This window comes from Notolabrus celidotus, chromosome 2 (genome assembly GCF_009762535.1).
Source record: "Notolabrus celidotus isolate fNotCel1 chromosome 2, fNotCel1.pri, whole genome shotgun sequence".
In the NCBI taxonomy this organism is placed as follows: domain Eukaryota; kingdom Metazoa; phylum Chordata; class Actinopteri; order Labriformes; family Labridae; genus Notolabrus; species Notolabrus celidotus.
In genome coordinates, this window is record NC_048273.1 from 40,374,543 (window position 1) to 40,400,562 (window position 26,020).

General features: G+C 38.7%; 1 protein-coding gene across 2 annotated transcripts in view; it reads right to left on the reverse strand.

The window, feature by feature from the left end:
• LOC117805377 (transcription initiation factor TFIID subunit 4B-like) overlaps positions 1-24,882 on the reverse strand; it is a 33,462-nt gene extending 8,580 nt beyond the window's left edge. The window contains exons 1-14 of one of the 2 annotated variants that reach the window (XM_034674099.1): positions 24,768-24,882; positions 21,340-21,847; positions 19,271-19,392; positions 19,058-19,165; positions 18,812-18,940; positions 16,801-16,923; positions 10,808-10,897; positions 8,819-8,968; positions 7,410-7,542; positions 5,856-5,940; positions 5,580-5,740; positions 4,053-4,183; positions 1,401-1,526; positions 1,232-1,288 (exon numbers count right to left, since the gene is read on the reverse strand). In XM_034674099.1, coding sequence (XP_034529990.1) covers positions 1,232-1,288; positions 1,401-1,526; positions 4,053-4,183; positions 5,580-5,740; positions 5,856-5,940; positions 7,410-7,542; positions 8,819-8,968; positions 10,808-10,897; positions 16,801-16,923; positions 18,812-18,940; positions 19,058-19,165; positions 19,271-19,392; positions 21,340-21,835 — 1,911 coding nt within the window. In that variant the 5' untranslated portion in view covers positions 21,836-21,847; positions 24,768-24,882. Of the gene's footprint in view, positions 1-1,231; positions 1,289-1,400; positions 1,527-4,052; positions 4,184-5,579; positions 5,741-5,855; positions 5,941-7,409; positions 7,543-8,818; positions 8,969-10,807; positions 10,898-16,800; positions 16,924-18,811; positions 18,941-19,057; positions 19,166-19,270; positions 19,393-21,339; positions 21,848-24,531 lie in introns of both variants that reach the window. The other variant, XM_034674093.1, reaches the window with a different exon arrangement.
• Between the last annotated feature and the right edge of the window lie 1,138 nt (positions 24,883-26,020).

Sequence of the window (26,020 nt, forward strand, 5' to 3'; positions counted from 1 at the left end):
GGGGCTGGGGTCCTCCCCCAGAAAATGTTGAGCATCTAAAACTTAATTCCCTGCACCCTGATGAGTATTTTTGTGACCATATGTGGTGGAAATTGAATTATGAATAGGGAACCAAATACTGTTGATATGTTTCTATATTATTGATTACTTAAAAATTGACATAACATATCATATAAACTACATGGACATCCAGAGGGCACATTTTACCTTTAATTCACAGGAGGGGCATCCAAAGAGCACTTCTGTGCATTTCATCCAACAGAGAGGAACTCAGAGAGCACTATTTAACTATTTATTGACAGTATGCACCCAGGAGTATTCTTCTACAGTAAGTTCAACAGAACTGCATCCAGAGGGTACTTTTACAAAAGTTTTTATACATTTAAAGGGCACTTTTTTAAACATTTTGTACATTTGTCGGGCATCCAGAAGGGACTAACGTTATTTAACATTTGAGGAGCATCCAGAGGGCACTATTTTTATGTTTTGCACATTTGAGGTGCATCCAGAGGGCACTTCTCCATGTATTTTCTAATAATGGGGCGCCCCAGATGGGGCGATTGCCCTGAATGCTGAAATCATTAACTGTGCTCTGGCTTGTTGACATTGCCACTTTTAGAACGGTCATGCATAGTCTATCAGTTGTGTGCTGCCCACAAAAAAACTGAGAGAACAATAAGAATCTGTGCATCCTTGATTTATAGCTATGTTTTGCCATCTACTGTACTCATTGTAATGCACACCATGCCTACTTTCCCTGACTCATTTAATTGACCTCAGTCTGTGGCTTCTCAGTGTAGCTGTACTATACGAGTCCAATGTTAATGCTGATCTGAGTAAACGTTTTAAAACCAAGGTACAGATTTCCTGGGCTGCTGAACTCACTATTCCATAAATGGAAGAAATGCTGCAATGGTGGGAAGACCCAGACCTTCAATAACTGGTCCAGGTTCAGATGGGGCAAAATATGGGTCCAGATTGTTGAGTCACAAAAGTGACCAAGGCATGATATAATTTACATCTATCTGTAGGCCACTGTTATGCTTGGCCGTAACAGTATAACAAATTTTCCATTAGCCTTAAAAGTAACCAGCAAAGCAAATTTACAATACATTTCAGACAACTTATGGCCTTCATTTTCCTGATTTTCATTTTAGACATTTTAAGTCTATTCAATGAACTGTGGGAACCCTGTGTTGGTAAGTTTGGCTTTTAGTTATTCCCCTCATACCTCTTTGGCTCTTTGCTTTAGCAGCTGCTGCTGAGGATCCTCACTTTGAGAGCGGTTCTGTGATCATAAACAACAAGTCCTTCATTCAGTAAGCAGCATAAATAAAAGGCATAGATAGGGATAAAATGTGATATGACCTTAAATGGAAGTGAAATAAATACAAGCTTACTCTGGCCAAACGCAGCAGTCTTTCTCTCTCCTCTTCATCTTTCTTCTTCTTTTTCAAATTCTCCACTTCCTCCATGAAGCGCAGCTGGGAGCGTACATCGCTCACTTGGGAGTGCCACGAATCTTCCTGTTGTCTCACACAAGCGTGCACAAACAAAGACATGAACACAAGCACACAAAATAAAGAGAGATAGAGACAGAGACAGACAGAGACAGAGAAACATTACAATTACAGAAGTCCATTTAAGGTGCATTTCGACCAAGAGTTCCAGGGTCTTTCAGCCCCCAGAACTACTTTACCCTGAACTAAAAGGTTCCTGTGCCCCGTTTCGAGCGCGGGGCTGAAGTCCCGGGTAAATTGTGCAAATCAGGCCAGTGACGTATGGAGGAAATAAAAAGTAAATGCACTACACAACCAGACCAGTAGAGGGCAGTAAAACAAAGAGGAATGCCATTCATCACAGATGACACTACAGAAGAAGACAGACAGGCAGGTATCATTATGAGCAACACAACAGTTAGCCTGTTAGCATGAAGAGACTCAGCTGGCGCTGTTTTAGATGGTGCTATATTTCATCACAGATGGATTCACTGAATCAACACGTGAGAGGAGATAAGCGCGAGTAGCAAAGACGTTTCAACACGGCTTTAAAATCCTTTAGAACTTTTGAAGCCGTGGCAGAGATCGGCTGGTGTTTTGGTTTAAACAGTGACCCTGTTAGACTTTCAGCCGGATGCATCCCTCATAAACGTCTTTAGACAATCATTAAATATCTGATGAGGATATTGAATCTTAAAACTCCCTCTGTGTTTCAACAGCTGTGTAAACTCCACAAACACTGACAAGTTCAGCTGAAGGTCTCCAGTTTACAGGGTCACTTTTAAAACCGGAACACCAGGAGAGACACATTCACGGTGGGCTGAGAGAAGACTACTGTTACAAGCTGCTAAATCAAGAGAATCACAGCTTCTTCTTTTGAAAAGTACACACACATACAAAAAAGATAGAACAAATAAAAACTAATGAAAGAAAGAGAAATCAAGAGAATCACAGATGTGTGTGATGTTATTGTGGACGGGGGGGGAGGAATAAAAACACTGCTGTTAATCTACCAATCAGACACGTTCAGCATTGCAGGCCCTGCCCCCCGAAAGCCCCGGGGCTTTTTGAAAAGTACGACCCCCCTAGCAGGGGCTTTTTAAGGGGGGGAGATTAACTACCCCTGAACTAAATTTAGACCCTGGGTCCACAGGTCAAAACAGACGTAGTTCCAGGGTAAAGTTCCTCTGGTCGAAAAAAGGCCTTTAGTGTATGTATGTGAAATATTTAACTCTGGAAGCACACGTTCTGCTTTTTATGTCCTTTTCTCAAAATGAACAGTTAGAAATCTTACACAGAATTCCTCCCGTCTATGTTATGTAACCTTAGAATAGAAACAGACAGTTTCTGGCCTTTCTTGAAGGTGGCAGGAGTGAAAGTTATCTATTTTCAACATGTCCTATTTTGGTTTCAGGATGCTGGAAACTGTTGGAGAAGAATCTGATACAAAATAGTTCACTCTAAGGATTCTTTTTTTCAATTGGCAACTTAAATTTTTTTTCTCAATTTGATGTACAGATTTGTTTGCATTGTTATCTATATTCATATCTAAAATGACTTTAAAAAGTAGTACATCCACCTGCACATGCTATTTTTCTTATGCTTTGATGAAATCTGTGCATATCCCATTACCAGCAAGTTCTCCATGAAGCTGTTAGAGGAAACATTTTAAAAATACCACAGAAGAAAAAGGTCAAACATAGCTATTATTACCTAAGAGCATTATATAATTCCTTTGATTAGAAGTACTTTTTAAAAATACCCAATTCTATGTGTTAATCACAGATCTTTTAACACCATCTTTCTCAAGAAATACATTTTGGGACTCATTACATTTCCCAGGGACCCACTCACTTCTGCTGCTGCTGCTGCTGCTGCTGCTGCTGCTGCTACTGCTACTACTACTACTACTACTACTACTACTACTACTACTCTTCTAATCACTATCACCGCTCTCTCTCTCTCTTATTCTCCTCTATCCCGCCTTCCAACCCCAACTCGGTCAAGGCAGATGTGTGTCTAACATGAGTCTGGTTCTGCTCAAGGTTTCTGCCTGTTAAAAGGAAGTTTTTCCTCTCTGCTGTAACTCACTAAATACTGCGAGGTGCAATGTTCATGGTGGATTAAGATGAGAGAAGATCAAGTCATGTCAGTAAGAGGGTAGTGGATCGTATCCTGTCTTGATGTCTGGTCTAGACATCAAGTATAGTCTCTATAGTATACATAGAGTATAGTCTAGACCTGCTCTGTTTGTAAAAGAGTCTTGAGATAACGTTTGTTGTGATTTGGTGCTATACAAATAAAGATTGATTGATTGATTGATCTGCACGTCTGTATATACTTATTCTTAATCCAATTTATATTATTTCTACGTATTTGTATCTTATTTTATTAATTCTTTCTATTAACATGTTGACTTTTTTCATACTGTGTATATGAGCATACTGTATCAGCTGAGGGATAAACAAAGTATTTCTGATTCTGATTCTGATTCTGATTCTGATTGGAAACATAAGTTAACCAGTGCTCTGTCTCTGGGTCTGATTGCAGTACCTTAAGGGTTGCCTTGCGATGATTTGCCATCAGAGTCAGCTTCTCCAGCAGTCCACGGAGACACTCCTGTGTAGCGTGAGAAACCAGACCTACAACGTCTGGACCAACGTCAGTCACTCCAAGTGCTTGTCCTGACATAGAACACACAAAACCACTGCCAGTCATAACACAACATTCAAGCCAAATGGACACTTTAGAGCTCAGCGTATCTACATCAAGGGTACTTGATGTCTTCAACATATTAATCATGCAAGACCATTAAAGAATAAAATTAAGCTAAATTGAATAACCAAAATAAATCATTCATTAGGGATGTAAGGGTATATCGCAAGACGGTAAGAAATCGATATAAATAAGGGTGGATTAAAATCGATTCAACAACATTTGTATCTGAATATTATTTTTAAACAGTAGAAGGCGCTATCTGCATTATACTCCACTTGTTCAACATCATGAAGTCTCTTGTCTGCTCTCTCGTCACTCGCTGAGTGGAGGTGTTTTAACTTTAAAGCATGTTTCAGAATCAGCTGACTGAAGGTGTTGCTCACAGAGACGCTCAGCTGGGGGCTGCGGCTGAGTGACAGGTCTCCACGAGCGCTTTGTTTCTCCGCCGCCGGACTGATTCTGACCCGGTTGCGCTCCCAGCTGACACATGACCGCGTTTAAATGTTTATTCTTCTCAATAAGAAGGAGAAAACTGGACACTGAGTCTGAAATCTGATCCTGTTCAGTTGTCCTGTTGCAGTAAATCCACATGTTGTAGTCTGAGTCTTCACTCTATGACCATGAGTCCACAGGGATTATTTATAAGCCTGCTCCTCACGTTGATATTCAGCGTGTTAACATTTTGAACACCTCAATATGATCTGTAGCTGTTTAATACCGTCAGTAATATACACTGTGTCGTGAAGGAAAATTTGATTTAGGTGGAAAAACGCATTTGTCATTATTTTTGACATGGAAAACGTTCATGTTTTTTTATGATTAAACAATAATTGATCGTTAACATTTCCAAAGATCGATCACGGGAAATACTTGAAATGTACATCCCCAATTTAAAGATTGACCTTATTTGTTTTAATATTAAATACTTTCATTTGGGAATCGTTCATTTTCCATTTCTCTATAACTGTTCTGAAATTTTCCAACAAGGTATTTTTGTACGGTGAAAAAAAGTGTGCTGTGGTTTTATTTGAGTTGCAACACTCCTTAAAAATGAAAAAAGGATTACTTTGTTTACAAATAAATATAAGAAAACATATATATATCCCATCTGTCCATATCTGAGAATTGAAATAAAATAATAGTTATTAAAATTTTGAGTTCAATCCAGTTTTCTTGAAAATCATTAGAGAATCGTGAGCGAATTGTATCATGAACCAAAAATCAGCTTCAAATAGAATCAAGGGTTGAGTGTATCCTTACATCCCTAATCATTCATGCTGTACAGTTGTCAATGTGTTGTCTTGATATGATGTATTCAATTGAGTAAGTTAGTTGAGCTCTACCCCAGCATGGATCTTGTACCTGTATGAAGGATTCGGCTGAGCACTGGGTTGGGTGAGAGGAAGGGCTGATCCTGGCATGACTTCACAACAGAGCCAACCATTGTGGTCAAGATCTTTGCATTCTCCTCTCTCAAGTTGACTCCAGCCATGGAGGCTACATCATTGATGTCATCATCTTCTCTGGGAAACATCACCCACAAACAAATAAGTAACTGTGCTAACGTAGCTCAACCAGCTTTACAATTCCACATTGTCACTTAATTTTGAATTGAAAAAAAACATCTGAATGTGTTACTTGTAAGATCCTACACTCTCCTTGAATGCAAATTTTGTGCGATGAGATAGATCCTGAGGGAAAGGCTGCTTAATCAAAAAGGTTTCTATAAAGGAAAGAGACAAACAGAGTTAATAAGAAAGCAACATACCATATAGCATTTTTTTTTCTGAGCTTGGAGATGTTGTTTGGTCTCTTCATAATTTAGCTGGGTGCGGTTTGTAAATGTCAAACACTTCTTCAGGAGGGCCTGTAAAGATACCCTCTCCATCTGGTAAACTTCTATTGTAGGACATTTTATTAAGCCACCATCTAACCAAGAGGTTTTTGTCTTCACCTGGTAATTTGAAGCCATCCTTTTACCACAATCCTGCCTGCAGTGTCTGTGTCCAAATATGAAAAAATAGCATTGTTGCTGGATTCAGCACATTTTATTATATTCCAATTGTACTTTTGCACCTGCATCAACATGCTTTCTTCATACTTTCCTTTTATTACCATTTAATATGCAGTAGACTGTAGCATGCTTTCAAATTCTGGCCGTTAAGGTATCTTGTTTGAATTCCTCTGCTTATGCACAGTTATTATTATTATTATTATTGAAGTTGACACTGCATACAAAAACCATAATGTTAATTAATCCATCTGTTACACAATTACACAAATATTTTTCAGCTTTCTTAGCACTCCTCACGATTGCACCGCCTTACCCAGTCTTAAATACATATGTTTAATGTTGGCTTCATATAAGTGTAATATTTCTTTTTAATGTTTTTTCAAAGAAGGTTTGTACAAAGAAATCTACTGGATTCAAATTCCTTGTATGTGTACAAATGTCTGTCCAACAAAGCTCATTTTGATTCTTTTTCCACTTCATCATGACAAATTAGTTTACCAGCCACACACACTATCAGTCCAAAGTTTGGACACACCTTCTCATTCAATAGTTTATTTATTTTAATTATGTTCAACATTGTGGATTAGTACTGAGGACATCATAACTATGAAATAATCTGGTTTTATCATAATCTGGATTACAACAGTAGTCAAATAGGCCTATCCACTGTGTATTAACCCTACCTCTGAACAACACAACTGATGGTCTCAAACACATTAAGAAGGCAAGTCATTCTACAAATGAACTCTTGACAAGGCTCATGTTCATTAGAAACCATTCCAGGAGACCACTTCATGAAGCAGACTGAGAGAATACCAAGAGTGTGCAAAGCTGTCATGAAGGAAAAAGGGGGCTACTTTACAGAATCTAAAATATAAAACAGATTCTGCTTTGTTTAACACTTTTTTAAAAATGCAATAATTCCATATATGTTCTTTCATAGTTTTGATGGATTTGGTATTAATCTAAAATTTTAATTACAATAAATACAAACCCTTGAATGAGAAGGTGTTTCCAAACTTTTGACTGGTAGTGTATATTATATAATGCACTTCCATAGATAAAAACAATGATGAATAGTCTTCCCCCTGTGCACTGGAACACCACCTCAAATAGTGCCATCTTCCTCTTACTCAACCAAGAAACAAGTTTGTAACTCAAATATTCAGAATCCTTACCTTTGTAGTGCTTTTCTGGCTGCACCACTGTGTGTTTTGGGGTGGGCCTGGTGTTCTTAGTTAAGTAATATCTGGACTGGGTTAATGTGTCAAACCCAGGTCTGATTGTCACTCCTTGAAGTTGCTGGATAACCTGCATTTTAAGAACATTTATTTAGCATCCAAGTGCCGCACAGTGATCTTTATTAAAACTTTACATAGACTTTACATTACACTTGGTGATACTGCAAAATATATGGGTACATTGATAACACTTCTGCTGCAATTGTTGTGTGCCTTTTGATGTGACTTTAGATTTGAACATCCAACGATTAACTTAGGATACAGTCCAGTTTTCTCCACTGCACTTGGGAGTAATGTGAAAGTGAAACAAAGCTAATTAACTATTACTATTAACTTTAAGACAGCTTTTATCTTTTAATGTCACATCTGTTGATAAAATATACAGATTTGACTGGTTTTGATGACGTGGGGTTGTCCATATATTGATGAGTAGTATGGGAGGTAGAACCTTCAGTTGTCAGGCCCCTCTCCTTTGGAATCATCTACCAGTCAGGGTCCGGGAGGCAGACACCCTCTCTACTTTTAAGAGTAGGTGTCAAACTTTCCTTTTTGATAAAGCTTATAGTTAGAGCTGGATCAGGCTTGGACCAGCTCTTAGTTATGCTGCTATAGTCTTAGACTGCCGGGGGAACTGGCACACTGACACACTGGGATCCTATCTCACCCCCTTCCCCCTAACCCCCTCATCACTTACTTTAACTCTGCCTGTCCCATTAAAGTTACTAACCATAGACTTTTCAGGAGTCCCTGAGCTCCCTTGTCTCGTAGGTTCCTCTGAGTCACTGCCATAGACTGTCTGCTGCTACAGACGTGCCGGACTCCAGTGGCAACAGATTACTACTATTACTACTACTACTATTACTACTACTACTACTACTACTACTACTACTACTACTACTACTACTACTACTACTACTACTACTACTATCGGTTTCGTCACTATCACTGCTCTCTCCTACCCCCTCTATCCCTCCTTCCCACCCTAACTCTGTCGAGGCAGATGGCTGTCTATCATGAGTCTGGTTCTGCTCGAGGTTTCTGCCTGTTAAAAAGACTTTTTTCCTTGCTGCTGTAACTAGCTAAATTCTGCAAGGTGCAATACTCATGTTGCTCAAACTTAACGGGATAAGGTGCGTATGCCATTTTCAGGCCCTGTTTTGCATGTATACAATGCATATAAAAGAGAACCCAGGCTGTTTCCATTAAAAGCAACTGTAGCCTTTTACTTCAGTGTATAGATTTATACTGGCTTATATTACATGTTTCCCCATTAACTACTTCTTTGAATCTCTTACATATCAGTTTATGTTTTTCCTTATTAAAACAAGTAGTCAACATTTCTTTACCTGCTGGCTTTTGCCTAAGCTTTTTTCAGCTTCTGAGCCGGACTGTTTCATGGTTGAAGATGGAGTGTTGGGGTTGCGGATGGAAGCTGAAGCTTGCTGGATAAATAGCTGGGGGTCTGCTGTTAGGCGACGCACTGCTGGAAGACTTTTCTGTCATTAATGAGAAGAAGAAAGTTAGAAAATCAATGGCCTCAACCCATTTGGCTACCATAATGCATGCTTGATGCATTTAGCATTCTGTGAGCTATTTGGGATACATTGTTTGTCGAGCGCAGGTCCACTGAACTGCGCGCTCCTCCCACATTCATTCAGTCCAAGCTGGTCACGTTTGTTTTAACTGTGCTTCATATGGAAATATATATTTCACCATACGACTTTCTGCTGGGTTCATATGTTCATGTATGTGTGTGTGAGCGCGCGCCCGCACGAGAGGGAAGCACGAGTGATCCGCTTTGGTTGCAGAGCAGAGTTGTTCCGGGGTCCTGTAGTGATGCTAGTCTGGATGATATGTTTTTAAAGTTTGTATATGCATTACTTGTGGTCTTATACTGCATGCTCTGTAGACCTCAGCCTGATACCGGACAGTGTTTTCCTGCTGTTACATCGGGGGCGTACCCGTCGGGTCCCGCCCCCTTGGAAGTCAAAGCAGAAGTGATTTAAGGTTCCCTCTCTCATAGATCAGGTCTATACCTTGTTCTTTTATGTAACAGACTAAATATCCTTATGTTATTTATCTTATTTACATGACGGGATGTCATTTCTGTCTCTACATGGTCGCGCGTTCACAATTCTCCTCTGCTCTCTATCGCGCACGGCAGGTGCACAAGCAGACAGACAGACAGACAGACAGACAGACAGACAGACAAACAGACACACACACACACACACACACACACACACACACACACACGCAACCCCCCCATGCACAGCAGAACATGTGTCAGGTATAGCTGCCCCTGATACATTTAATTTAATTTAAAAACTGCTTTTGAGCTGAAACAAATGTTGGAAATTTCAATAAACTACAAGTAAAAAAAAAAAATCCTGGAAATTTCTCTTTTCCTGTATCGAAAATGTATCGAACCGTGACAAAAACGTATCGAACCGAACCGTGGATTTTGAGTATCGTTGCACCCTAATATATATATATATATATATATATATATATATATACATACACACAATGTTGTGCTCACAAGTTTACATACCCTGACAGAATTTATGATTTCTTGGGTAGTTTCTGTCATTATGATATGATATAAAAAAGAGAGTGAATACAGTTGTTTGACAATAAATGGCTTCACCCAACCACTAACCATGAGTGGAAAAATGTTTTTTCTCTTATCATTCATATTCTCTGAAAAAAAAAAAAATATATATATATATATATATACACACACACACACACACACACACATATAATGGTTTCAACTGACTTAAATCATTAAGGCATTAAAAAGCAATTAGAAAAGTATTAAACACATTGAAATAACAGTTGTAGTCTTTCAAATGTAGTCTGCTTTAATATTAGTTTAAACGTAAACTAAAAACATATTTATTCAGTCTGGCTTTTCTGTAGGGTTTAAAAATGTTATAACTTACTTTTACCTATCATATTGATTTTGATAAAAGCAGCAAAATAACAGATGAACCACCATGTGGGCATTCCTCATCTGTGAATTTGCCAATCTGGGTTGAGCAGAGTAGACTCAGTGTAGTATAGTGTAGCAAATGATCTTTTGTGGCAAGATGATGTGGTCTTAACAGTAAGTAAGGAACGGACATTTTCACCTTACAGTGTGTACTAGTGTCAGCCTATATTGATTACTGGGATAAGATCTCTAGTTTGGAGACCTGATCTCTAGAATCAAATCTTTAGGTAGGAGACAGTCTTGAGTTTGAGTCATAGAATTTTAAAGTCATGGCAATTTCCAGGTTCTGAAGTCATCAGAGGTGGTTACAATCATTGGTTGATGATTCTCTTTTTACCTTGAGAAAAGGCACCAAGCAGGGCTGAGGAGTCGTCTTCAACTCTTGATAAAGCTGTTCTGTAAACTCCTCTGCTTCGAGCTTCCCTTCCTGCAGAGTAAAACATGTAGAAAGAAACTTCAGGAAGTGCAAAATAATACAACTTTAAGTTGCACTGAATAGTGTGTTCAAAACGGTAGAAAGAAAGGTTTGAAATTAAAACAGGAAATAATTGATAATTATTCAATTTCCAATAGGTTTTCTGCCTGGATTATTGTAACTTGTTCCACACTTGCCTCAGCCCAAAAAACTCTAAATCACTTAAAGTTAGTACAAAATGCTGCTGCAAGTTTAACCCTAAAACCAGCTTACTGTCGCATGTCTGCTTTGTTATTGCATCCCTTATTTGGCTTCCTGTACAATTCATAATAACTGGAACCCCAAGTTCTAGTTCAATACATACAAGGTATTGCCTGGCCCTGTCATCATTTTCATTCCCAACCTCCTCCTTCAATATTCATCTTTTATCCACTACAATCATTAAATCTTGGGGTTACAAATTCTAAGCTCAAATTTCAAAACCAAGTGTCATCACACTGTCAGGGTTCCCACTCTTTTCCAGAGATCATTTTCCAGGACATTTTCAGTGATGATCAAGCTGGTAGGACAGTCTAAATGTAATTCCTAATTTAGTTCCTAAATAGTCTAATATGTTCCTCTCAGTGGAAGTCTACATTGAAAGACATGTAGTCTATGGCTATCTATGGCTTCATCTCTTACATGCTTAAAAATGATGGCAAATTGATTATAGAATAATGCAACCACAGATGTACAGCACTTCACTTTATTAGTGCAACCAAGTAACAATGATGGGCAACTCTCATCTCAGGTTTCTCTTTTCTTGATAAATATAAAATGAGCTAAGAAAAAACTAAAGAGCCTGTAAAAGAATCTGGGAGCTGTCTTATTGAAATAAATAAATAATCTGAGGATCAGTGCATAAACTGACCTAAATAGAACTGAATGACAAAAATGACCACAAATGTTTCTCAACTCAAACTCAAAATATACCTGCTTTATCATGGATATTCAAAGTGGTCAATATAAAACAAAAAGCAAATGTCACATTTAAATAAAAAGGTTATTTGAGTTACCGTAAACTCCGGAAAAATCACACCGGTTCATAAGACGCACTCATAGACTGTAAAAAATATGGACGTAGTATCCGTGACGTCACCCATCTGTTTCTGAAGAGCTGTTTTGAGACCAATCGGCTGCGGCAGCCATATTGCTTCTGTCGAGCCAGTGTGACGTAAAGAGGCGGGCTTTGAGCCTCCTAGCCAACAGCTGCAGTGTTCCCACAGGCAGCTGTGCCTCTCATTGGAAGACTGGTAATCTCAATATCTTCGAAAATGCTACTTTTTTCTCTAGGCTGCATAAACATTACACAGAAGTGACAGCGTGGACAAAGGAGACACCAGACAGAGTGATGAAGCAGCAGAGGAACTTATAGCAAGTTGAAAACATGTGAATATGTTGGTACCATTTCCCTGTTATACATGCAATGAAAGTATCTAAACCTGTTACCTGTTTACTAAGATACACTGACAGAAAGAAGAGTATATGAAAGATACGATTCACCCCCTCACAGTGAGAGGACGTCGAGAAATTAGCTATTCAGACTACACTCATCTTTTGTACCAGGCTGTAAACATGTTTATTAATGCTGCAAAGATCGTCTTTTCCCCATTCATGTGTATGTGACTTGCGGTACTTCCGGAGCCAGCCTCAAGTGGATCCTCGATGAACTGCAGCTTTTAACACTTCCGCATTGACTCATATTTTTAGACCGGAGGTTGCCGCTTGGACGCACTCTGTATTTGAAAATTTCTGAGAGATTTAAAAAGGTTTAAACTGTCTTCCTGTCTGTTGTGATCAGTGATGTCTACAACGTGCAGTTTCTGTGCAGCTGTGTCGCCCTTTTTGTTTCGTTTGTTTTCACTATAAAGAGTTTGCACTCCTACTAGCTACAGTACAGTAACTGAGCTCTCAGCCTGCAGGGAGAGTTGTGAGGCAGAGACCCCCGAGCTCTCTGCCTGACTCCACTGCTCACTATTTAACTTGAATATAAGACTCTTTGAATCAAAATTGCACTCCACAAGGTTAATTTACCATAAAACATAAACAATAGACTCCCATTTTCTGTGAATGCATGATTATGCTGGACTCATTTTCCAGGACATTTTACTTTTTCTCCCATTTTCCAGGTGTTTTCCAGTACTGGAAAACTGGTCAACTGTTTTCCAGGTTTTCCAGGACGCGTGGGAACCCTGCACTGTTTCAAAACCAAAGGGTGATCACGCCTTTGCTGTTTGAGGCCCCAGCTTTTGAAATCATCGCCCACAACCTATAAGAGCTACAAAATCTTTGGACTGCTTTTAATGTAATTTCACTGGATATATTCTGATTTCTTCTAAGTCTCCTTTTTCAGATTCCAATTGTTGCTGGTTCTGATTATCTTTAAAAGACTATAACTGATAGAAAAAACAAACATTTGAGGTGACTTTTCTTGAATGAAAATGTAATTTATGTCAATATAATAAAACAATCACTGTTTTCCCCCTAAACGTTGAGAGAGTCAAATCCTTTTTTCCTGTATTCTTGTGTATTTTATGTCATAATTTGTGATGGAAGAGTCTACACTGCATGCACAATTAGGCAAGTGAGTATTTTTGTGAATATGTTAAAAACTATGTTAACAGTCGTTTTCAAATTTGTCAAGAAGTCAGATAGTGAATATATTTCTTCAACTGTGTGGTTAAAATGATGCTTTTTAAATTACGTTGGCTGTATTTTTAAATAAATGCAGAATCTGCAGAAATTAGTGTGCCAAATTATTATGCAAGTTGGTGATAAGAGTATATAACGTGAAAATTGAAAACTAGGCACCATTTAAACGTTCTATTGATTGAGAATAATAATATTTACTACAACAATATTCAAACTTCAACAAAAACAACTGTTTTCTTTACATTTGTATACAAAATAAAAATGTGCAATGTTCAAATCTAACATGTTTCTCAAATGTCCAATATAAGCTCCTTTTCTTTCAGTGAGGGTCAGAAGTCACTGGTAAACTGATTTAGGGAGGTTTACCTGAGCTGTACCTTGTATGGCTTTCCAAAGATGCTCTTTTGAGCTGTATTTCTGCCATAACTGTAAATTATCTCCTTTATTATTGATCACAAGTTCTCAGTCAGGTTGAGATCGGGTAAGCAGGTAGGCCAGTTCATGAGGCGATCCTCTTTTGTATTTTCCTCCATGGAGGAAAAGACATTCAGCTAAAGTGAAAAAGATGCTAGTGTTCATGCATGAGCACAATGCACCGTCACATGCCTCACATTATTCCCAGGACAGGACGGCATCTCAGGGCTTTAAAGAGGATCTCCTCATGAACTGGCCTGCCTGCTCACCTGATCTCAACCCGACTGAGAACTTGTGGTCAATAATAAAGAAGATAATTTACAGTGATGGCAGAAATACAGCTCAAAAGAGCCTCTTTGGAAAGACATACAAGGTACAGCTCACAGAGTCAGCAGAGAAGTCATCAGAAACTAAATCAGTTTACAGTGACCTCTGACCCTCACTGAAAGAAAAGGAGCTTACATTGGACATTTGAGAAACACTTCTGAAATAGTTCAAAGACATTAACACTTTTATTTTGTACACAAATGTAAAGAAAACTGTTGTTTTTGTTGAAGTTTGAATACAGTTGTAGTAAATATTATTCTCAATCAATAGAACGTTTAAAATGGTGCCTAGTTTTTAATTTTCACAAGTTATATGCTCTTATCATCAACTTGCATAATAATTTGTCACGCTCATTTCTGCAGATTCTGCATTTATTTAAAAATACAACCAACGTAATTTGAAAAGCATCATTTTAACCACACAGTTGAAGAAATATATTCACTATCTGACTTCTTGACAAATTAGAAAACGACTGTTGATATAGTTTTTAACATATTCACAAAAATACTCACATGCCTAATAATTGTGCCCGCAGTGGATTTAAATATTAAAACAAAAACTTGCTCTTTCTATCAAAGGGATTGTGTTTGCTGCAATAAAGGTGCAGTAGGTTGAAATGGGAACATTAGCGACATCTAGTGGTCCGATTCTAGAATGAACCCCTCCGTTCCTGACCCTTCGCGTCGCCTAAGCGACGGTGGCAGCCTGTCAGGAGACCCGCTCCTTATGTAGGTCTACATACTTATTCTAACTTCATAAAAAAGAAAACTAGTTCTATATAGGTGATTATACACAGATTTTAACATAGCTATAAATATTATATCCCATTTCCACCAAATCTGTTCTGCTGGAGTGCTGCTCACTTCTACACAATGCACCTTTAAGTTAACTTTCTGAACAGATATAAAGTGCCATTGATGACCCAGTCTATCTCATAGGAACAAGTTCTGTATATCAGTGCTTATATTTTCATCGCTGAAAAAAATGTAATGTGGCTGAGGCTTCAAAATTCTGCTTCAAAAACCAACAGGTGACGTCACAGAGACTACATCCATGTATTATACAGTCTAATGTTCAATCTCAAAGTGCAGGTGCCATCCTTTCTGGTCAATAGAAACATACTCTTGTCACTATTTTGACTCCTTGTAAAGACTGCCAATGTCAGAGCATGCTTGTTTCAATTGCTTTAAATGTGACCTTATTAACGTCAATCCTCCACACACAACTTACATGAAGTCAAAAATTGATTCACAAATATTTTTTTTCATTACTGCTACTTTTCAACATTATGCAGGTGAAGAGGGAACAAGGAAAATAAGAAGTGGGGTAAAGGGGGGCAAACAGCTGTGTGCAGAAGGCAGAAGTGCAAGTGTGTTTGTGTTCTTTTGGATGCTTCTGTGGGGAAGCAACATGATCAAATTTAAATAGCTTGTCAAATTAACACTTATCAAGGTGAAAAGTAGAGTATAATTAAAATTGAGAAGTTATATAAAAATGATTGGAAATAGGTCAAAGCAGACTAACTTTACCTGTAATGCAATGCTTCACACATTTGCAATTAATCGTGATTATTCACAAGTTGTGATCACAAGGTCTGTGACTGATTAGATTATCTTTTAATCGCTTAAGAGCACCAGACTGTAGAAATTATTAGGAAATCCTACTCATTATGCTGGAGGTCTTATTACCATTTTTCAGTGAGCAGCTTCTTTGATGTCTGTTTCTACACCAGACTTCCATGACTCTCAACAAATGATGTTTATAAAAGAAGCTCTCATACTCTTACTACTACTACTATCTGCCTCATCAATATCATCTCTCTCTCTCCCTCTCTTACTCCCCTTTTATCCCTTTTTCCAACCCCAAGGCTGTCAAGGCAGATGGCTGTCTAACATGAGTCTGGTTCTGCTGAAGGTTTCTGCCTGTTAAAGGAAGTTTTTCCTCTCCGCTGTAACTAAATACTTTAAGGTGCAGTGCTCATGGTGGATCAAGATGAGATAAGATCATGTCCTGTTAGTAGGAGGGGGCTGGATCTTATCTGGTCTTGATGTTGGGTCTTTGTTAACAGTTTAACATAGTGTATGGTCTAGACCTGCTCTGTTTGTTAAAGCGTCTCAATATGTTTTTTTGTGATTTGGCGCTATACAAATAAAGATTGATTGATTGACATATTTGATGTTTTTGTTCAACCTTAAGTTACCCAACATGTTTGTATGACTCTACCACATATATTTGTAATGGTAGCCCTAAACCATGAAAGCACCATCAAATATTACCCTGTTGGAGAACAAACAGTTTATAACAGTCTATCAAGAGCAGAAATGACATCAAGTGATGACCTCGCTGAATTTGGAAACAAACATGTGCATCCACATGTCAAACACGGAAGACTGACTTTTTTCATGATTTTTGGACTTTTCCAAATTCCTCGATTCCATCAAAGTGAATCTGGCTTCTGTGAGAATAAGGATGGAAAAACATACCAGCAGCTTCTTGACCAGTCCTCTGACATTATTCGCCATGTTGGCAGATCTGGAGTCACTGGAGGCCAGCTTGATCAGTGTAACCAGGAAGTTCTTGCACTTCTTGACACTTTCCAAGGTCTCCTGTTGGGAAGTGTCAACAATTACTCATGATAAAAAGGTTCACAATGTCCATTTTTTTGACAAGTTCCTGTCCCTCTTATTTGTTTGCAACCAAAGCAAACAATACAAAGTGTTTATGCAGCACCTATCTTCATTCTCTGTTGTTACTGTTAATTGTCTTAATGCATTTTGAAAAGACACTGTCTTGTAATTCCTCTGAGTTTCTGCCGCAGACGGCCTGCTGCTGTGGACGCTATAGAGTCCAGCTGCAACAGCTACTACTACTACTACTACTACTACTACTACTACTACTACTACTACTACCCGTCTCATCACTATCATCTCTCTCTCTCTCTCTCTCTCTCTCTCATTCTCATGAGTCTGGTTCTGCTCGAGGTTTCTGCCTGTTAAAAGGAAGTTTTTCCTGCAGCTGTAACTAGCTTAATACTTTAAGGTGCAATGCTCATGGTGGATTAAGAGGAGAGAAGATTGAGTCCTGTCAGTATGAGGGGACTGAAGTAAGGGTTAAAATAGTTGTATCTTTACTAGATTTCATTGTATGGAACAAACACAAAAAGTGTGACAATGTTCACAATGGTGGTCAGCAGGATTAATACAAACCTGTCAGACTTCACTGGTTTGGAAAAAGGGATGTTTTAAAGCTGCTTGGATACAGTGCTCAGCATAAATGAGTACACCCTCTTTGAAAAGTAAGATTTTAATACATTTCTCAATTAACACAAGAAGAATTTAAAACATTTTGGCAAAACTGAGTGTCATAGAACATTTGTTTAACTCATATCATGAAAGTAAACACTATAACTTGGATTACAAAATCTTCAGTTTTACTCAAAATAATTGTAGCAAAAATGAATACACCCCACAACAAAAACTGCTATCTAGTATTTTGTATGACCTCATCAATCTTTTTCCATTCTTGGAGGATGACCTCTTTTAGTGCCTTGATGCCTGATGGAGAGTGATGCTCAACTTGTCTCTTCAGAATTCCCCACGAGTGTTCAATTGGGTTCAGATCAGGAGACATACTTGTCCACTGAACCACTTTCACCCTGTTCTTCTTCAGACATTCAGCTGTTGCAATTCCATCCTTTTTAAATTTCTGGATCACTTTTGCTAAAGTATTCTGACTGATGAGTAAAGCTTTACTAATCTTCTTGCCACCTTCACCTTTCTTGTGAAAAGAAATAATTTTCTTTCTCAAGTCTTGTGAAAGTTCTCCTCCTTGTGGAGCCATTACTGACAGCATGAAATGGGAGGGGTTTTCTTTGTTAAGTAATGCCCTTTTATAGTCAGGTGTGTGCTGATGAATGATTAGACTCGCCTGTGGTTGAATTCTTGTCAATTAGAATTTTGTAGTCCAAGATTTAGCTTTGCTCCTAAGACTTTCATTGGGGTGTACTCATTTTTGCAACATGGTCTTGGATGAATTTGTTAGAAAAATTACTTTTTTTCTGTGCACAAATGAACAAATCTTGTTTGCAATCAATGGCCCACATGTGTGGGAGTATTTCATAGTATTGTATCCCAAAAAAAAATTCTCATCCTGAAAGGAAACTAAAGGTTTCTAACAAATCTGTTAGGGGTGTACTCATTTATGCTGAGCACTGTACATCACTGCTGAGCTATCAAGGTAGTTTGTTATTAATGTATTTGTAATACACTGTAACTCTTGTACAGCAATAAATCATATTGCAGCACAAGTAATAATACAACAAATATTTTCTACTAGCCTATAGTTAATGAAGTAATGACAAAACATGAGTGAAAATGCGACTTATAGATTGAAGGACAAGTGTGATTGGGCCAGGTGCTTCCATATTCAACCAGCATTGCTTTTCTTAGCCAAGAGACAGCCCCGCTCATGAAGCCGGTTAGATCCAGGACTTGCCTGAGAATAAGTGACAGGTGGCTCCTTTCTGGTTTCTGTGACAACCCCATGAAAGCGAGGTCGGCTCCCCTGCTCTGACACAGCACTGACAGACTGGACAACAGCTGGTTTGGAAGTTACGCCGATCACCTAAACAACACAATAAATGATATTAACACACGTGAAAGTGACCGTTTTTAGATGAAATAGCCTTTAGTGTTAGTGATAGGAACTGAGGAATGAGCCAGGTCTGCTAAAGTCTTCCACCTTTACTACAGCCGTCTTCTGGACTTGTGCCTGTTGGAAAGTAGTAGGGGCTGCCATCCTTATCACTGTCACTTTCTCATTAGTTTTGTGTCCAGCAGACGCAGGCTCCTGAATCCCACACACACAGTCAGTAAATACAAATGGAGTGATAATTAGATGTCATTAAATTCAGCCACTTCACTGCTAAAGTACATTTAAGAAGCACACACACACCTGTGGGGTCACTAGTCTGGACACTTGGCCACTGACACCTCTTGCTCCCTGCTGTGCCTGGACCAAAGCCTGCTGGGATACCAGCATCAGCTGACCACTGTCACTGCGGATCAACATCATACCTGTGGGTCAAATATATTGTATAGCATACAATAAATACTTGGTTTAACAGTTCTTTTTGCTAAGGACACAGAAGTTTCAGAGTGGCAGTCACAACAAGAGCTGTTCAGTCTCTAAAAAATATACAACGATCATCTTTTACCCAGGAAAAGACTGAATCCTGTGTGACTGGAAAGAAGACGAGAAATCCATGCGGCAGCACAGACTGTATATATAATGGACGTCATCTCGCTCGGTTCGAAGTGAGGCCGCCACATAAACTGCTCCCTCTGGTGGCTGGCTGCGGTATAGGTCATAAACTCAGTCTCCCCCATTCATTTGAATGGGGCTGCAGTCAAACTTTAAAAAAGAAATACACGTGGTACGAATGTTTCTCACATGCTGTGGTGATATGTAGTTATTATTTGACTGTTTTGTGTTCAAGGCCTATTTTTTCTGAACAGTTTCTTTTTCATTAGTTATTAGAGGTTAAAAAACGGGGTTTCACATCTGGGTTTACTTTGACTGACAGCCGCCGGAGAGAGAAACTCCATAGGACCTTGCTACGCTTGTTACTGTGGAAACACACAAATTCCCTGAAGAAGTATTCCCTGCAGAAAATTTACAAGATGGCAGCATTCTGGAACGGGATAATTTGGCTTCAAAACCGTACAATGCAAAAATGGCTGAGCGAGGCTGACCATTATATATACAGTCTACGGTTGAGACTTGGTATGTTTGTAAAAGCATCTTTGGTGCTACACAAATAAAGATTGATTTAAGTGTTTCAGAAAAGACATCAGGTAATTCTCTGAGTTTTTGACCCATCCCATAGTGAACTTTAAAGGTGACATATCACGCTTTTTTCATCAAAATATATTGGTCTAAGAGGTCCCCAAAACATGTCTTTAAAGTTTATGCTCAAAAAAACACTTTGAAATCAGATTTTGGCATGCCTGAAAAGTCCTTTTCTTCAGTCCTCCTCAGAACACTTCGTTTTCTTTCTGACCACGCCCCCTCAGGAAGTGTACCCTTGGCTCTCCAGCATGTTGGTCTAATGTTTACATGTTGGCTGAATATACACGGCTGCTCACAGACCTGCGTTACTTCAACCCTCTGAATCTGATCCAGAATCTGATCCTGACGGAGAGGCGCCTGTAGCAGGACCTTTCTGAACCATTGGTCACAGATTTAGTGTTTCTTGTTGTTTTATTTGGCAGTATGTCGACGTGTGTCTTGGTACACAGCTACGAACATGTAGCTATGTTGCCATGCTAACTAGCACTAGCACTTTTCCATGATAAATAAAAATCATTCACTAGATCTTCAAATCTGCAGACGTGGGGAGTAAAACCGACCTCTACCAGAAAGGCAGCAGGAGCTTTCTGAAGGATTGGTCACAGATTTAGTGTTTCTTGTTGTTTTATTTGTTAGTATGTAGACGTGTGTCTTGGTACACAACTACAGCTACAGCTACAGCTACGACATCTAGCTGTCTAGCTATGCTAGCTAGCACTTTTCCATGAAAAATAAAAATCATCCACTAGATCTTCAAATCTGCAGACGTGGGGAGTAAAACCGACCTTTGTGTTTATTAAGACAGCCTACAACTAGCATGCCTCCCTCCTAAGCTCCTTGTTAGCACACGTGTGCAGGTAATGAAAAACAGAGGAGGGGTTGAGTTGTATTTTATACAGTCTATGGGCTGAACAAGCTCCGAGCTCTGACTTCCTGTTACAGACCAGATGGCGTTGTGACGTAACAAAAACACGGAAGTCTGAAACGTCTCTGAAACCATTAAAAAGTTGATTTTGCATGATATGTCACCTTTAAGTGAAGGATGTAAGACTTAAGAGTTCCAGATGCAACAGTGAAGATATCTACCATTAAATATAAATGAGAAATATAAATACCAATGAGACACCATCAAGCAGGACTAAAAGTGGAACCTTTGGAGAATTGCAGCTCACCTGGTGGTATCTGGATATTTGCTGGGAGCTGAGGCGAAGTCGTCTGTTGCATTCGAGGGGACACAGAGAGTGGCTGTGTAGTTGCTGCCCTTGGTACGGTTATTACCACTGTCCTTCCTGGGTTTGTGGCCTGGTTCATTAAGCCCCCCTGGCTCACGGCTGGTTTGATGACCTGCGGTTGACTGTTTGCGGCTCTTGCAGTGGCCACCTTTGCTATGACCATGACCGACGGAGAGGAGGTGTGAAGCTCTGGGACTGTGACTCTGGTGGAGATGTGTTTTTGAGTCTGGCCAGTGGGGATGACTTTAGGCGGGGCAGAGGCTGGTTCAACCTTTGAGACACATGGAGCAGTAGCTGGGGGGTGCATGCCAGTGATGGGTCCACATTTTGCAGGGACCTGTAAAATCTTGACTTGATTAGGTGTGTCTCCATCTCCTGAAGGAGCCACGCAGGACTCCAGCTTCTGGGCGTCAACAGCCAGTTTATTTGTGGCCATGGTTACCTCTGACTGGAAATACAATTTAACTTTAGGTAGATAGTTAAAAATACATCTTATTAACAACTGCTTCATTGACTTGCAATGCCAGAGTTAATCAACTTTAAATAATACATTTAACTGAGGATGTAACTTTATATCGCAAATCTGTAAAAAATCGATACAAATAAAGGTGGATTAAAATCGATTCAACAACATTTGGATCTGGATATTATTTTTAAACAGTACACATGATTATTTTTCTCAAGAAAAACGAGAAAACTGGACACTGAGTCTAAAATCTGATCCTGTTCAGTTGTCCTGTTGCAGTAAATCCACATGTTGTAGTCTGAGTCTTCACTCTACACTGCGTGCACAATTCTTAGGCACGTGAGTATTTTTGTGAATATGTTAAAAACTATGTTAACAGTCGTTTTCAAATTTGTCAAGAAGTCAGATAGTGAATATATTTCTTCAATGGGTGGTTAAAATGATGCTTTTCAAATTACCTCGGCTGTATTTTTAAATAAATGCAGAATCTGCAGAAATGAGCGTGCCAAATTATTATGCAAGTTGGTGATAAGAGCATATAACTTGGGAAAATTAAAAACGAGGCACCATTTTAAACGTTCTATTGATTGAGAATAATATTTACTACAACTGTTTTCAAACTTCAACAAAAACAACAGTTTTCTTTACATTTGTTTACAAAATAAAACTGTTAATGTCTGAAACATTTCAAATCTAACGTGTTTCTCAAATGTCCAATATAACCTCCTTTTCTTTCAGTGAGGGTCAGAGGTCACTGTAAACTGATTTAGTTTCTGATGACTTCTCTGCTGACACTGTGAGCTGTACCTTCTATGGCTTTCCAAAGATGCTCTTTTGAGCTGTATTTCTTGCCATCACTGTAAATTATATCCTTTATTATTGACCACAAGTTCTCAGTCAGGTTGAGACCAGGTGAGCAGGCAGGCCAGTTCATGAGGCGATCCTCTTTTGTATTTTCCTGCATGGAGGAAAAGACATTCAGCCTCACGTTATTCCCAGGACAGGATGACATCTCAGGGCTTTAAAGAGGATCGCCTCATGAACTGGCCTGCCTGCTCACCTGATTTCAACCTGACTGAGAACTTGTGGTCAATAATAAAGGATATAATTTACAGTAATGGCAAGAAATACAACTCAAAAGAGCCTCTTTGGAAAGACATACAAGGTACAGCTCACAGTGTCAGCAGAGAAGTCATCAGAAACTAAATCAGTTTACAGTGACCTCTGACCCTCACTGAAAGAAAAGGAGCTTATATTGGACATTTGAGAAACACTTTAGATTTGAAATTATTTAAAGACATTAACAGTTTTATTTTGTAAACAAATGTAAAGAAAACAGTTGTTTTTGTTGAAGTTTGAAAACAGTTGTAGTAAATATTATTATTTTCAATCAATAGAATGTTTAAAATGGTGCCTAGTTTTTAATTTTTACAGGTTATATGCTCTTATCACCAACTTGCATAATAATTTGTCACGCTCATTTCTGCAGATTCTGCATTTATTTAAAAATACAGCCAACGTTATTTGAAAAGCATCATTTTAACCACACAGTTGAAGAAATATATTCACTATCTGACTTCTTGACAAATTTGAAAACGACTGTTAACATAGTATTTAACATATTCACAAAAATACTCACGTGCCTAATAATTGCGCACGCAGTGTATGACCATGCGTCCACAGAGATTATTTATAAGCCTGCTCCTCACGTTGATATTCAGCATGCTAACATTTTGAACACCTCAATATGATCTGTAGCTGTTTAATACTGTCAGTAATATACACTGTGTCGAGAAGGAACATTTGATTTAGGGGGAAAAACACATTTGTCATTATTCTTGACATGGAAAACATTCACGTTTTTTAAATGATTAATCAATAATTGATCGTTAACATTTCCAAAGATCAATCATAGAAAATACTTGAAATGTACATCCCTAATTTAAAGAGATTTACCTTATTTGTTTTAATATTTAATACTTTCATTTGGGAATCATTCACTTTCCATTTCTTGATAATTGTTCTGAAAATTTCCAACAAGGTATTTTTGTATGTTGATTTTAGTTTTTTTTGCAAGGTGCTGAAAAAAGTGTGCAGTGGTTTTATTTGAGTTCCAACACACCTTAAAAATGAAAAAGGATGACTTTGTTTACAAAGAAATATAAGAGAACAAATATATATCCCAACTGTCCATATCTGAGAATTGAAGTAAAATAACAGTTATTTAAATTTTGAGTTCAGTCCAGTTTTCTTGAAAATTGTTAGAGAATCGTGAGTGAATCGAATCATGAACCAAAAATCAGGATTGGAATCGTATCGTGGGTTGAGTGTATCCTTACATCCCTACATTTAACTATAACAACTGACATTAACTGCCAACAAATTATTAAATGCATACCTGATAAAGAGTAACTATATATGCTACTTTAATGATAGTGACAGGCCCGCAGTCCCCCTAAAACCACCTTTATCATTTAAAGTGTGCCTTTTATCTTTGAACACATCTCTTGTGATGATACTTTACTTGTAAGAGTAGATGAAGTTGCAGCTCAATTAGCAAGTAGTTAGCCAGCGACGACATATTGTCCTGGTGTTTGTAAAACGTGTTATACTTTGTTGCGTTATTATACAACACATGTTAAACTTTATGTTCCGGTTTCACTTACTCTCGAGCGTTAGACTTTCTTTGGCATTCCCAGGGTTTAAATAGATCCCAGCATCGTTGTGCTATGCAAGTCGCGACCAGATTTTCAATGGAATTTGTCATTAATTTATCCTTCAAGATAATATGACTCTGAGAAACTTCTCAGCCCTGCGTCCACCAACATGTCTATATCTCTATCATGACTTAGACTTCTCCGTAGAGTAGCCCCGAGGTGAAAAAGCGGAATGATTCCCTCACCTGCAGCAGGTGTTCCTGAAGTTGTCAGAGAGCACCAGCCGTGCTAGCTTAACTGGTGGTGCGTTTGTGGTCCACCTTGAATATCAGTACTCCCTGATTACGCTCTGACTGATTAAAGTGAGTTAGTACTTCATTTAAATGTATATTGATTGAGAGTGTAGAATATAATCATGTGTACCGAAAAGGTCAATTTGAAAGAAGTGTCTCACCTGTGGATAACACAAATGTACCCACTACCGAGCGTTCAACGCAAAGTAAACTATGAGAATGCTCTAGAGCAGGGGTGTCAAACCAACGGCCAGCGGGCCAAAACCGTCCCGCCAGAGGTTCCAATCCGGCCCGTGGATGACTTCCCAAAATGAAAAAAAGACAGAGAGGACTTTCACTGCAATTTTTAAATAAAAGTAACTACTATTTCAAATATGTCCTCTGGGGGGGGGGCATATACAATCATAGTGCTGACAGAGCTCCGGGACTTTTTTTCTCAAAGTGAGGAAAAATAATATTTGCAGTTTGCATAATCCGGTTGCAATTCATAGACTTTTTAGAGCCCTTCAAGACCCAATCAACACTAAGGCTGCATATATGTAAACTTGTCACAGCAGGAGAGGTGCATCCACATTTTTCAAAAGGAGCCACATAATGTGTGCGTGCTTACCATATGTGTGCGTATGTCATTGGTGCGCTCCGTCACTACTATAGCACTAGCACCACACCCCTGCATACAACACTATCCATCAACCAAACTGTTCATGCTGGAGCTGGGGGGTCCAAAATAATCAACTTTACCTTCTTCATTATTATAATCTATCTGTTCTTTTGCTGTTAACATTACACTCTGTGTCAGGTGAATGGGTAACCTGTGTGTTTGGTGTGTTGGCAGCAGGTTTCAGGGCTTAAAGAATACAATACTTGGCCCCATTATGAGTCTCATGGCGAAAAATACAACAGCTGTTTTATAGAAAGATAGTTCATGAAATTTTCAGAATGTATTTGTACTTTTTTGCACTGTGACAAAGGGAAGAATTTGGAGTTTATAGGTTATTATGTTGAATTTAACTGGTTCGGCCCACTTGAGATCAAATTGGGCTGTATGTGGCCCCTGAACCGAAATGAGTTTGACACCCCTGCTCGAGAGGTTGTGTACAGAAAAAGATCGATACATTTGTAAAAATGCAACGGTGACCGAAAATCTTTCACGTGACAAAATTCAGGGAAACAAGTAGGCTATTTTAACTTTTCTTTTGCTGACA